This window comes from Lolium rigidum, chromosome 1 (assembly GCF_022539505.1).
Source record: "Lolium rigidum isolate FL_2022 chromosome 1, APGP_CSIRO_Lrig_0.1, whole genome shotgun sequence".
In the NCBI taxonomy this organism is placed as follows: Eukaryota; Viridiplantae; Streptophyta; class Magnoliopsida; order Poales; family Poaceae; genus Lolium; species Lolium rigidum.
Window position 1 is genome coordinate 360,054,101 of NC_061508.1, and position 15,012 is coordinate 360,069,112.

Sequence of the window (15,012 nt, forward strand, 5' to 3'; positions counted from 1 at the left end):
ATTTACGAGGTGACATGCTACCAACATAATCTTAATCATACCATTGTAAAGCTTATGAGATGAATGCAGCGATTCGAAACAATGTAAATGCAATGAGTAAACAATTGAATCATATAGCAAAGACTCTTCATGAATAGTACTTTCAAGACAAGCATCAATAAGTCTTGCATAAGAGTTACTCATAAAGCAATAAATTCTTAGTAGAGACATTGAAGCAACACTATGGAAGATTAAGTTTCAGCGGTTGCTTTCAACTTGTAACATGTATATCTCATGGATAGTTGTCAATGCAAAGCAATATAACAAATGCAATAAGCAAGTATGTAAGAATCAATGCATAGTTAACACAAGCGTTTGCTTCTTGAGGTAAAGAGAAATAGGTGAACTGACTCAACAATAAAAGTAAAAGAATGGTCCTTCAAAGAGGAAAGCATCGATTTCTATATTTGTGCTAGAGCTTTTATTTTGAAAACATGAAACAATTTTGTCAACGGTAGTAATAAAGCATATGCATCATGTAAATTATATCTTACAAGTTGCAAGCCTCATGCATAGTATACTAATAGTGCCCGCACCTTGTCCTAATTAGCTTGGACTACCGGATCTTTGCAATGCACATGTTTTAACCAAGTGTCACAATGGGGTACCTCCATGCCGCCTGTACAAAGGTCTAAGGAGAAAGCTCGCATTTTGGATTTCTCGCTTTTGATTATTCTCAACTTAGACATCCATACCGGGACAACATGGACAACAGATAATGGACTCCTCTTTAATGCATAAGCATGTGGCAACAATTATTATTCTCATATGAGATTGAGGATATATGTCCAAAACTGAAACTTCCACCATGAATCATGGCTTTAGTTAGCGACCCAATGTTCTTCTCTAACAATATGCATGCTCCAACCATGAAGGTGGTAGATCTCTCTTACTTCAGACAAGACGGACATGCATAGCAACTCACATGATATTCAACAAAGAATAGTTGATGGCGTCCCCGAAACATGGTTATCGCACAACAAGCAACTTAATAAGAGATAAAGTGCATAAGTACATATTCAATACCACAATAGTTTTTAAGCTATTTGTCCCATGAGCTATATATTGCAAAGGTGAATGATGGAATTTTAAAGGTAGCACTCAAGCAATTTACTTTGGAATGGCGGATAAATACCATGTAGTAGGTAGGTATGGTGGACACAAATGGCATAGTGGTTGGCTCAAGGATTTTGGATGCATGAGAAGTATTCCCTCTCGATACAAGGTTTAGGTCAGCAAGGTTGTTTGAAGCAAACACAAGCACGAACTAGTACAGCAAAACTCACATAAAAGACATATTACAAGCATCATAAAACTATACATCGTCTTCCTTGTTGTTCAAACATCTTACTAGAAAATATCTAGACTCTAGAGAAACCACTCATGCAAACCAAATTTTAACAAGCTCTATGTATTTCTTCACTAATAGGTGCAAGGTATATGATGCAAGAGCTTAAATAAGAGCACAACAATTGCCAAGTATCAAGTTATTCAAGACATCATACCAATTACTACATGTATTATTTTCCAATTCCAACCATATAAAAATGAACGAAGCAGTTTTAACCTTCGCCATGAACACTAAAAGATAAAGCTAAGAACACATGTGTTCATATGAACCAGCGGAGCGTGTCTCTCTCCCACACAAGCATTTATTCCAACAAAAACAAAAACAAAAACAAAAGCACACAGACGCTCCAAGTAAAGTACATAAGATGTGGCCGAATAAAAATATAGTTTCAAGAGAAGGAACCTGATAATTTGTCGATGAAGAAGGGGATGCCTTGGGCATCCCCAAGCTTAGATGCTTGAGTCTTCTTGAAATATGCAAGGATGAACCACGGGGGCATCCCCAAGCTTAGAGCTTTACTCTCCTTGATCATAGTATATCATCCTCCTCTCTTGACCCTTGAAAACTTCTTCCACACCAAACTTTAAGCAAACTCATTAGAGGGTTAGTGCATAATCAAAAACTCACATGTTCAGAGGTGACACAATCATTCTTAACACTTCTGGACATTGCTCAAAGCTACTGGAAGGTAATGGAACAAAGAAATCCACCCAACACAGCGAAAAAAGCAATGCGAAATAAAAGGCAGAATCTGTCAAAAACAGAACAGTCCGTAAAGACGAATTTTAAAATGGCACCAGACTTGCTCAAATGGAAAAACTCAAAACTAATGAAAGTTGCGTACATATCTGAGGATCACTCAAGTAAATTGGCATAATTTTCTGAGTTACCTACAGAGAATTAGACCCAGATTCGTGACAGACAGAAATGCTGTTTCTGCGCAGCAATCCAAATCTAGCATCAACTTTACCATAGAGACTTTACTTGGCACAACAAAACATAAAACTAAGATAAGGAGAGGTTGCTACAGTATTAAACAACTTCCAAGATACAAATATAAAATAAAGTACTGTAGCAAAATAACACATGGGTTATCTCCCAAGAAGTTCTTTCTTTATAGCCATTAAGATGGGCTCAGCAGTTTTAATGATGCATTTGCAAGAGATAGTATTTGAAGCAAAAGAGAGCTTCAAGAGGCAAATTCAAAACACATTTAAGTCTAACATGCTTCCTATGAAGAGGAATCTTGTACACAAATGAATTCATGAAGAACAAAGTGACAAGCATAAGAGGATAAAACACGAGTAACTTCAAGATTCTCAACATAAAGAGGGGAAACTTAATATTATTAAGATGCATATAACCATATTTCCCTCTCTCATAATAACTTTCAGTAGCATCATTGATGAAATCCACAATATACCCATCACTTACAACATTCTTATCATGGTTCATATGCATAGAAGTATCATTAAATTTGGCATAAGAAGAGTTATTCTCATTAATAGTAATTGGAGCGAGGATTATTATCAAGAATTTGAACATGGTAAACAAGTTGCATATTAAGGGAATTGTTTTTGGTGACCCAATCATGACTATGACAAGTTTCATAAGGATAGTTAGAACCTATATCATAGCATTCTTTGTAATGATCATCGAGAGATCGGAGGCACGGTGTCATCATAAGAAATAGAATAGTTATCTTTCACAATCGGTTTATCCGTGTCCACACCATTATTGTTATTAGAAGGAGATGTATCAAGAACATAATGACCAGTAGCTAAAGGATTTTCAAACACCTCTTCCCCAAGCTTAGAGCTTTCTATATCATTATGGGAGGAAGCATGGATAGTACTGACACTATGGCAATTATTATCATCATTTTCAGAATTAGTTTCCCGAGAGATTTGTAATATCAAAAGTAGTGTGCTTATTCAAATCATGATCGCTAATGTATGTAAAGGGCATAGGAAGATCATCGTATTCAGATTCATTGTCACAATAATCATTAGGAGCAACATACTTACGGTTACCTATCGTTATCTCATTCACGCGGGGATACGCCGTTACCTCTTTCTTTTTATTCTCCTTCTTCTTCTTCTTCTTCTTCGTTCCCTTCTTCTTCTTCTTCTCTTCCTTCTCCTCGTTCCCTTCTTTAGTAGGAAGAGGTTTGAAGGGTGGCTTGTCCGCATAACCTGATTTACTTTCAGAAACAATAGAAGAAACTTGGGAGGATCCCTCCTTTTCATTAATTAGTTGAAAACACACAGCGGTCCTATCATATTTTGGCAAGGTGTCATCTTCTAAAATATTTTGTATGTAAGTATTTGTATGGCTATTATCAATGCAGTAAGAAAAACACCCATGAAGGACATCATCAATATCAAGATCACTCATATGTAACAAAGAGATTTTTCTCGACAGGTTCTTCACACCCCAAAAATAAAGTAAGTTCATCATGCTTGATTAGGAGTAATTTCATCATCACAATAAAAATTTGCAGCACTCATTGGGTTCAAATTATCATTAGAGGAGCATTGAAAATTAAAATGACCCACTTCATGGCAAACTTCACAAATAAAAGGATAGAGGGAACAAACTTCTTTACCAAGATCATCTAGAGCCCTAAACCACTTTCTAGTTTTCTCATTAGCATGATGGATACAATATTCATCTTTGATTTGATTAATTCCACAAGGTCTATGTATTCCACAAAAATTAACATGCTTATAGGAAATAACATTCTTAGGAGTTTGAGCATGCTCATTACAATAATTAACAACAATTTCATTCTTCATGCAAGCCTCTTTAAAAGGTTCATGATACTTATCAAAATTCTTTTTAGGAAATTCAAAATGAGAAGCAAAGGCTTTATAAAGATTTGCAGCAACTTGAGAGTCAAGACCATAAGTAGCACTCATACTTCGAAATTTATCGGTATCCATAAAAGTTTCAATGCATTCATAATTACAATTTATACCTGACTCTTTACCTTTGTCGTTCTCCCAATCTTCAGCGTTCTCCTTAATCCGATCAAGAAGGTCCCTTTTAAACTCTTCTTTGTTGCGCGTGAATGATCCAGAACAAGTAGCGTCCAGCAAAGTCTTGTCTTGAAGAGAAAGTCTCGCATATAAATTATCAATAATGATATTACCTGGAAGCTCATGATTGGGGCATTTGAGCATTAAAGACTTCAATCTCTCCCATGCTTGGGCAATACTCTCTCCATCATGAGGCCAGAAATTATATATTCGGTTTCGGTCTTTGTGAATTTCACTTGGAGGATCGAATTTAGAATAAAATAGATGCACAATATCCTTCCAATCAAGAGAATGCTCATCTTTTAGCAGTTTATGCCAATGCGCCGCTTTACCAATCAACGACATAGAGAATAATTTCTTCTTCACTTCATCCATAGAGATACCTGCACACTTGAATAACCCGCATAATTCATGCAAAAACGAGTAAATGATCTCCGGGATGCACAGTTCCATCCCCTTCATAGCGGTTATCCATAACACGTTCAATAATCTTCATAGGTATTTTATATGGAATACTTTCAGTAGGTGCATTTAAAATATCACAAGCATCATTAGAGTTATCGCATATGAGAGATAAAGTGTTATCGAGCAAATTTTCTCACCTAAAGATGGGAAGCTAAAAAGTTCACAAAAACTAGCTTCCCCAAGCTTAGACTTCTCCATAGCATTAGCGGTAATTGCATTCATACTAATAACATCGCTACTAGCATGCAAATGAGGTTCCATTGGTTTTTTAATGTTTGCACCAAACAATTCTAAATCAGGAAAAAGATTAAAAAGCTCACTAAATTTTTTGTTGTTTTCCATTATGCCTAACTAGTGTAAACAAGAAACAAAAAGATGCAATTGCGAGGATCTAAAGGAAATAGCTTCGAGCACAAACACAATGGCGCCGAGAAAAGTATTGTTACACGGAACCGGAGTATGAGTGCCTTTTTACCTTTCCTCCCCGACAACGGCGCCGGAAAATAGCTTGATGTCTACGTTCCCCCTCCTTTCCTATAGACGGTGTTGGGCCCCCAAGAGCGAGAGGTTTGTAGAACAGCGGCAAGTTTTCCCTTAATTGGATCACCCAAGGTTTATCGAACTCGGGGAGGAAGAGGTCAAAGATATCCCTCTCATGCAACCCTCGCAACCACAAAGCAAGAAGTCTCTTGTGTCCCCAACACACCAAATAGGTGTACTAGTTCGGCGAAGAGATAGTGAAATACGGGTGGTATGAATAAGTAGCAACGGTGCCGAGAAAATAGCTTGCTGGCGTGTAGTTGATGGTGGTAGTATTGCAGCGATAGTAACGCGATAGAAACGAGTAAGCAAGTAGCGATAGCGATATTTAGGAACAAGGCCTAGGGATTACACTTTCACTAGTGGACACTCTCAACATTGATCACATAACAGAATAGATAAATGCATACTCTACACTTTTGTTGGATGATGAACACATTGCGTAGGATTACACGAACCCTCAATGCCGGAGTTAACAAGCTCCACAATAATGCTCATGTTTTAGTAACCTTTAGTGTAAGATAGATCAACGAGACTAAACCAAGTACTAGCATAGCATGCACACCGTAACCTTCATGCATATGTAGGGGGAATAGATCACATCAATATTATCATAGCAATAGTTAACTTCGCAATCTACAAGAGATCATGATCATAGCATAAACCAAGTACTAACACGGTGCACACACTTGTCGCCTTTACACACGTGCGGGAGGAATAGAACTACTTTAATAACTTTGCTAGAGTAGCACATAGATAGTAGTGATACAAACTCATATGAATCTCAATCATGTAAAGCAGCTCATGAGATTATTGTATTGAGGTACATGGGAGAGAGATGAACCACATAGCTACAGCGAAGCCCTCAGCCTCGGGGGTGGATTACTCCCTCCTCATCATGGAGGCAGCGATGGCGGTGAAGATGGCGGTGAAGACGGCGGTGGAGACGGCTCCGGGGGCAATTCCCCGTCCCGGCAGGGTGCCGGAACAGAGACTTCTGTCCCCCGAATTGGAGTTTCGCGATGTGGCGGCGCCCCGGAGTCTTTCTCGGAGGTTCGTGTTTTCCGTCGATGTTTTTAGGTCACGACGGCTTAAATAGGCGAAGAATCGGAGTCGGAGGGGCCACGGGGAGGTGCCACCATAGGGGGGCGCCCCCCTTGGGCCGCGCGGCCCGGTGGTGTGGGCCCCCCGGCACCTCTCTGGCCCTTCTCCGGTGCTCTGGAAGCTTCGCGAAATTATAAGATCCCCGGAATTGATTTCGTCCGATTCCGAAAATATTTCCTTACTAGGATTTCTGAAACCAAAAACAGCAGAAAACAGCAACTGGCCTTTCGGCATCTCGTCAATAGGTTAGTTCCGGAAAACGCATAAAAATGATATAAAGTGTGAACAAAACATGTTGGTATTGTCATAAAACAAGCATGGAACATCGGAAATTATAGATACGTTGGAGACGTATCATAGGGACCCACACAATCATGGACTTTGACGCTTAAAGTGCCATCATAGACAACATTTTTAATCCACAATAACAGTTGTCACCAAAACCTTTTTGTCTACATTAGTCAAACAATAAATTTTAATTAACTTTATCTTATGATTTTAAAGTCAAATTTCAAGACTACCCATGTTGTTTCTCGTACTTTGTTTCTTTGAGAATTTCTTGCAGTAGCATCACTCCATCAAATATAAATCTTCCATCGATGAAAGCATTTTGACAAAAGTCAATAAGCTTTTGAATCAGAGGTTCAACCCTGACAGTTAGTACATTTGTAACAATTTCGAATAACACCTCGAGCAAGCAGATGGGCCTGAACTTCTGTATAGCTGTGGCATTATCATGTTTTGGAATTAGAGTAATAATACCATAATTGGTCTTGCTCATTCTGATCTTGTGTTGATGGAAATCAGAAAACATTGTCATCATATCACCTTTGATAATATCCCACCACTTTTGAAAAAAATCAATCGGAAATCCATCAAGCTTTATTTTTCCATACGATCAATCACATTCTGGACCTCTTCCTTCATGAATTCTTTGTCAATTTCTTGTTTATCGGAATCATCTAGTTTTGCATCTTCAATCCACACATCATATCTTAACCTTGGATGGGAAGAATTTTGGGGCCCAAATAGGTGCTTGTAGAATTTTTGTTGCACGAGACAACAAATCAGGAGTTCTCTTCATTCTCATAAATTTCATTAATTACTCCTGAATTTTACTTTTCCTCATCAACAGATCCCGGGATAGCATGTTTTTTTTCTCCATGTCTTCTAGCTCAGCTAACTCTTGAAAGAGATATTTTTTTTATCGTGACCTCTCAAATTAGCGTCCCATGTTTTTAGTTCTTTCTTGACTTTTTTTTTTTCAATCTACAGGGCCTCGAGGCTGTCATTTCCCCCCATAGATTGGGACCAAATCTTGGAAACTCTCATCAGAAAAGATTCTTCCTTCAAATTTATTTTTATCAAATCTGAAATCTCTAGGAATATGAGCCCGCCTTCCGTGGTGTCAAGAGTACTAAAAGGATTGAAAAATATTTGCCTGTAATAATATCTTGACATAAACTTTTTTTGATTTCCAACTTCAACCACTGTTTTTTTTTTTTGTTTCCTCAGATCCACCCAAACTAGCCTTTCGTTCAGATCTACATATCCTTCTCCATTTTACCAGATAATACTTTCCTTCCTTATTTTTCACATGCCAGAAAACACCCTTCTATGTTTATCTTTTTTCTAAATAAGGTAGATCTTCTATGTTCATCATGCTACATATTTACCGATTGCTCAATTCATCATTTTTTCCCTCGCAAATCCCTGCTCGCGCGGCAGCAGAAACACGCGCGCTCAAAGTGCCGATGCGTCACTGGCACAAGGCCACAAAGGTAACCAAACCGAGACGGCGTCTCAATCCCAACACTACGAGCAAGGAAAAAAAAAGTTAACAGCCCAGACCACGGCGTGATCGGCCGAAAAGCCACCAATTTTCGCGAGCGCGCGCGACGCCATGCACGCCACTGGCAACGGAACTGAGCGGCGTCACAACTCCCGTTCGACCGGGTCCGGGGACGACGACGACAGGGTGCCGGCGGCGGCGAGGTACCTCTCGGCGATGGCGGCGTGGACGGCGGCGCCGGTGGGGAGCACGTCCTCGTCGATCATGAAGTAGGGCGAGTGGCCCGTGTGCACGGACCCCAGCGTCTCGTTGCGCACGCCGACGTAGTAGAACCCCGCGGGGACGGCCTGGGAGTAGAACGCGAAGTCCTCGGCGCCCATCATCGGCGGCACGTCGCGGTACCTCCCCTCCCCGAGCAGCTCCGTCGCCACCGCCTTCACGTGGCCGTACATCCGCGCGTCGTTCACGGTCGGCGGGTAGAAGCTCTGGTCCTCGAAGAAGTCCACGGCGGCGTCGGCGCCGTGCACCCGCGCCTGCAGCGTGACCACCTCCTCGATCCGCCGCCGCAGCCGGTAGAAGCTCGCGTTCGAGAAGGCCCGGAACGTGCCGCCCAGCGCGAACGTCCCGTGATCGCCGCCGTCGCTGTTGACGACGGCCACGGAGACCACCTGCGAGTCGAGCGGGTCGGCCTCGCGGGACACGAGGCTCTGCAGGCTGATCACGGCGGAGGCGGCGGTCAGGACCGGGTCGCGGCCGCCGCGGATCAGCGCCTTGAAGAAGCCGCAGCCGGCGAGGAGCGCGCCCGTCCTGGAGCCGATCACGGACGTTGGGTGCTCGTGCGACACGTGCACCGCGAAGATCGCCTCCACGCCCTCCAGCGCGCCGTCGTCGATCATCCGCTTCGCGCCCGCGCCCGACTCCTCCGCCGGCTGGAACAGAAGCTTCACCGTACCCTGCACAAAGCCAAGTGTCATGGACGTACCAATGACTAGCTACAACCAACGATTTGCTTCCGGGTTAACTGAATTTCTGAATTCACAGACATTATATACTGTTTTCAGATTTTATTAGACATGGTTTTACTTTGAGCGTAGAGAGGAAAAGACACGAGATAGTATCACTGCAGGTGTAGACAAATGATCGACTATGGTTACTGCAGGTGTAAGGACAGGTTTGATGAACATGGCGACGCAAATTCAACATCGACATGACATCGTGCGCCAGCAGATCTAGCAGGGAGTAATACCCTTCCTGCTGCAGTCAGTCACTCTGAAGTAACGGCAACAAGTAATCCAGAAAATTTAGAATCCCACAACCTTTGGCGAATATGAATACGGTTTCGGTCGACTACAAATTAAGTGAGTTCATCAATGTGAAAGAAGTCAGGTCTCAGTTGCAAAACCTCATGTGCAACCGGAAGGAAAAGAAAATTCGGTTGCAGCTCACGGCTAGCACGAGTCGCAACATACTCTTGTGGTGTAGGAGTTCGACCTGAGTGGACCGAGAATTATTCATACTGACCAGACAGACATTAGGCTAAGCACGAGGCATCCGATTCAGCTCCCAAAGCAGCGGACACAAACTGAAGGAATGCTGTGCTAGCATCGCATTGCGTTCAGAAACTCAGAGTTAAATCAAAGGAGAACAAATTCCGCCCTTCAGACAATGGCTCCTCAATTAGACACGCGCAGGAAGAGAAAAGGGGCATTTTATAATTTGTTACACTTTTCTTTGCTTCTCTATTATTTGCCACATGATCACCAATCTGTGTCATTGTCTGTCCCGGACAACACCTGATGCCGGCTGGACAGTTTTCCACTTTACGACACCGCGCATGGGCGGCTCACGACGGTCTTAATTATGATATGGTTTCAGCTAAGCACGTTTCGACCTTTCCCGAAGGCAAATCTAGCGCGCCCAAACCGTAGATCACCATCAGCACAGCTAGGTAGGAGTTGTACGTGAGGAGAGACATGCGCAGAGTGGCTTGCACGGCAAGGGTGGCGTAGAGACAGACGGGAACCGCTAGCTACAGCTAGAGGCCATGACACTCGACAGATAGCCACTCAAAAGTTCAGATATTTGGCCACTGGTGAAAGTTCAGTCGATCTGTTGTGGTGTTTAGTGGGTTACCTTGAGGTGGCGCTCGCGAGCCTTGAGAATCCTGGCGGCGCCGAGGAGCATGGCGACGTGGGCGTCGTGGCCGCACGCGTGCATCTTCCCGGGGTTCTTGCTCTTGTGCTCCCACTCCACCAATTCCTGCAACACACAAGAAACAAGAAACCCAGCCGTGTCAGGCACAAAAGGTTTTAGATTATGTGTCGTGCGTGACGAGAGTATCACGATGAGGTGATCAGGTGAAGGGACAAAAGGCGATGGAAGCAAGGGAAAAACAGTGTCTGTTTTGCTCCAGCCGCAAAAGCTTCCCTGTTCTAGGCAGTCCGTCGAAAGATTGGATTTTGGCATGGCAATGGGTATACGCACGTCCTGCGGCTCGCCGACGGCGGGTGCCGTTTCGGGCACCCGGATGAGGTGTGATCTCTCTTCATAGGAACCCGATCGAGTAGATTTTGTTTACTATCGCCGAACAACAACTAGAAACATATGTCTACTAGATATATCTAAATTTAGTTAAATCTTCAACATTTTTTTATGCACGGAGGAATTAGCAAAATGAAAATACATGGATCATCAAACCTCACGACTTAATTAAGAGTTCAGCAGAGAACGAAGGGAAAGAGAAACATTCATCTTTGTAGGAACACACTATGCTCGTGCATTGGTGGCGCATCTGTTCTGTCCACAGTAACCAAGCGGCCACCCACAAGCTAGCTAGCTCCACCTTTTGAATTCCAGTAGCTTGCTTGAACCAAGAGAAACGCAAACCACGATCATGATCGTGTTTTGCACTTTCAACCCCAAAACAATTTCTTTCGATCACAACGTACGAGGCTTGGAAAAAGAGTGGAAAACTCGCCATTATACTAGTATTCTTAGAAGGAAAAAAGGCGGAAATGCAATTTTGATCTCAGGTGCATATGCTCCTGCTACAGAAAAAAACATATTAAAATATCACAAAAAATACGAACACAAATTTCACGCGTATATGTCAACAATCCATATGTGTATGCCAAGTTTCGCGCGAAACCGGTAGGTTTGGTGTCCTGTGTAAAAATGACAAGAAAAACGTCTTGTGAAGAGCTTATATTTAGCACCAAATTTTAACTTTTTTACACATGACACAAAAAGTATCGATTTTTCATGAAACGACTTTGCAAACACATAGAACATCAAGATGTATCCGTAACATTTTTTATCGGATTTTTTTGACATTATATAATATGTTGAAATTTAATTTTAAAAACCAGGTGCATGTGCTCCCGGGAGCAGAAACAGCATGTCCGAAAAAAGGTGTTTAGTTTAACGACGAGAAATCCAAGACACTGCGCTGCAAATCTACTAGCATGATGGGCATGGGGCACATGACCCAAAGGCGCACGTGCGTAACAACACGTAACTGACGTACCTGGATGGGCAGCGCGTCCATGTCGGCCCGGAGGGCGACGACCGGCGGGCGGCCGGTGCCGATGGTGGCGACGACGCCCGTGCGCGCGAGCGGGTAGCGGAACGCGACGCCCATGGCGTCCAGCTCGTCGCGCACCAGCCGGCTCGTCTCCACCTCCTCGTAGGCCAGCTCGGGCCGCTCGTGGATCCGCCGCCGCACCCGCCGCAGCCACGCCGCCATCTCCGGCCGCCCCGCCATCGCCGCGATCTCCTCCTTCCACCCGCCACCCCCGTCGTCGCGCCTCCCATCTCCGCCACCTACAACGCCGAGGACGCCGGAGCGGGTGTTCGCCGGTCTCCTCGTGCTGGCGTTCGCACCCTTGCCGCCCACCCTCGCCGCCGACACCACACCAAGAATCACGTCCTCCTCCAAGAACGCCGGCGCCGAGGCTACTGCCACCACGAGCGGCGCCAGCAGCACCAGCAACAGAAGCACGAAGCGCGGATGCCTGCTGCTCGCCATGGCGTTGTGCTTCGCGTGCGTGTGTGCGGGCTACACTACACTACAGCTATGCATGATGGGCACCATGGGAGGGGATTAAATCCCTTAAATTAAGCCACCTGTCACGTGTGGAATTCCTTTTTTTTTTCTTTCCGCGGCGCCCTTTTCCTTTTCAATTTCCCCCGTGCTTGTATTGCCATCAGCCATTAAACCACTGGCATTATTAGCTTGCCGTAGGCCCCACCTGACAGCGAGCACTGGTGTCGCCTGATTAATTGAGCAAGTTGGTGTTCCTGCCGCTAGATTGTGTTTCTTGTTGTAGGTGTTGCTATCGGCATCCGTGTAAAGAAAAAAGGTGGTGTTGCTTTCAGCATCAGCACCGTGCTTATTTAGTGTACGAAATTGCTAAACTCGTGATTATAGTATGTTTGTGTACCACGACATGGCCTTTTTTATTTGTAGTTTTTCTAGTGGATTGGAACAAAAGCATGAGATAAGTATGATATGACTCGCGAGAAATCATCATATAGTAACGGCAGCTATAAGAGCATGGGACACATGGTTTCGGCAGCTAGTCCGGCCGGCGGCTGCGTCAATGATTAGTGGAAACACTCGCCCGTAATATAAGGAAATCTTTAGCGAGGCCGACCTCGCGGCTGTCCGTTTTGATCCGTGCTAACAGGATGACACGCAACTAATCGGCTCATTTCTAGCTCAAATGTAGGCTGAAAATGCGTTAGGGTGGACATAACTCAAATTGCTTGGCTATCCGCGCTAGACCCACAAGTGGCGAGAAATCTATCAAAGCCAGATTTCACTTCACTAACACAAATTACCCTTCATTAGATAGAGTTTAACCTAAACTACAGCTGTCGCGTCTAATCATCGCTATCCTTCGGCCCAACATGGCTGGATGGGCCGGCCTTAGCAAGGTGCGTGTCGGCACGCTGCTGCCAATGCCTCCCCTGCTCGGCGCCGCACCGAGGCAACACAACGACGATGAACCCTAGGCATGGACATGAAACCTGCACGGTCAGCCGCCAGGCTAGCTCTAACCATCTACCACACGGCGTCCTAGCGGGCTCTGTCCCTCACCGTTGCCGCCTCCATGTAGACGTTGTAGCGGTATGTATCCCTCGCCGCAGCCTCCTCCATCTCTCAATTCTCCGCATCCACCTCTTCATGTCGGCTTTGTCGGGGCTACATGTTGGCATCCTTACGGAAGCGTTCACGCGCCATCTCGCTGATCCTGCCCTAGGTGGTGATGTTGCCGCGAGGCATGGTGGATAGCTAGGGTTGCCCGTCCACCCCCACAACGACGTCTTTCTTACAGCCACAACCAAAACGTGAAACAAGTTGCGGGCTAAAATGTAGAGGGCCCATGCGGGAAACAACAGGACTAACGGGAAAGAACCAAAGGACCGCGTGAAAAGTTAGTGGGACGGTTCGTGACGGGACGCCATAGTAAGGCCTTGTTTGGTACTACTGTTTCAGTGGGGATTAGTGGGGATAATACTCTGATTCACCCAATACCCACAAAACCCCATCCTCAATCCACTAGGTAGGGGTAGAGTATTGGGGATTGAAAAAATTACACTAAAATTTGGGAAAAAAGTGGGGATAAGTGGGGATGAGTGGGGATTAAACTCTCTCATACTCTAGCACCAAACATGCATTGGGGATAAATGGGGATTTAAAGTTCGGAGCGGATTATCCCCGCTAATCCCCACGAAAACTCTAGTACTAAACAAGGCCTAACGGGTTATGAAAATACGTCGACCCGCTAGGTTCACCATCCGGATGAATCAGGGTGGACATGGCTGCATATTGGACCCGAGACCGACCCAGACGAATCAAAGCAAATACATTCCGTGTTGGAAATGGATCAAACCCGCTGCAAACTTTTTGTCTGATCCATTAAATTTGTTGCAGGTAGTAGGCGGTGCAGATCGTACAGCGATTCCACTGGTACCAGCTACGCAGGGGCTTTAATCCAGGGTGGGGGCACACGCACCGCGGTGGCTGTCTAGCTCACGCTGGGCGCATGGACCTATTTTTGGACCATCGACAGTCTCTCTTCTGGCAGCTATCAATGGTTTCGCTTGATTTCTACGTTTTCCTTCCGTTTCAGTGTATTGGTTATTTCAGGAAGTGTTTCTGGCGTCTGCAAAACTTGACACGAGCTGATCAAAACAGGGAAATTCTACAGTACTATGAGCATCTCCACTGGTGTCCCCAAATAAGCGCCGGCAGAGGCGCCGGCACCTCCGCTTGGGGGCGCCGGCACTGCATCTGGGGGAGCTGTTCCCACACCGGCGCTCCCCATACGACGGCCGGCTAGCATCTTTTGTGAAGAAATTTGGTGCCGACGCTCCCAATCGGAGCTCTTAACATAGGGATCCTTTCGGGAGTGCGGACGCTTTTATTGGGCTCCAAAACATGTCAGCGCTCTTTGGGAAGCGCCGGTGCGGACACTTTCTCTCACTAGAATCCCAATAGAGCTATTGGGAGCTCTATTGGCAGCACCGGTGGAGATGCTCTAAGGGCATCTCCAAGTCTCCAAAGACCTGATGCAAATCGAACCCTAAAACAGACACGAATGATCCGTTGGTTGGGCCGAATGGTTGAAATCGACCGTGTCCGTTTGCGTCTAGGGATGTCCCCAACGGCTCAA

At 44.7% G+C, this 15,012-nt stretch overlaps 1 protein-coding gene across 1 annotated transcript; it reads right to left on the minus strand.

The window, feature by feature from the left end:
- Positions 1-8,475: 8,475 nt before the first annotated feature.
- LOC124665923 (IAA-amino acid hydrolase ILR1-like 6) lies at positions 8,476-12,359 on the minus strand. Its single transcript, XM_047203277.1, has 3 exons — positions 11,859-12,359; positions 10,466-10,591; positions 8,476-9,285 (listed from the first exon to the last, which is right to left on the minus strand). The coding sequence occupies exons 1-3, from the start codon at positions 12,357-12,359 to the stop codon at positions 8,476-8,478; spliced, it is 1,437 nt and encodes a 478-aa protein (XP_047059233.1).
- Positions 12,360-15,012: the final 2,653 nt, after the last annotated feature.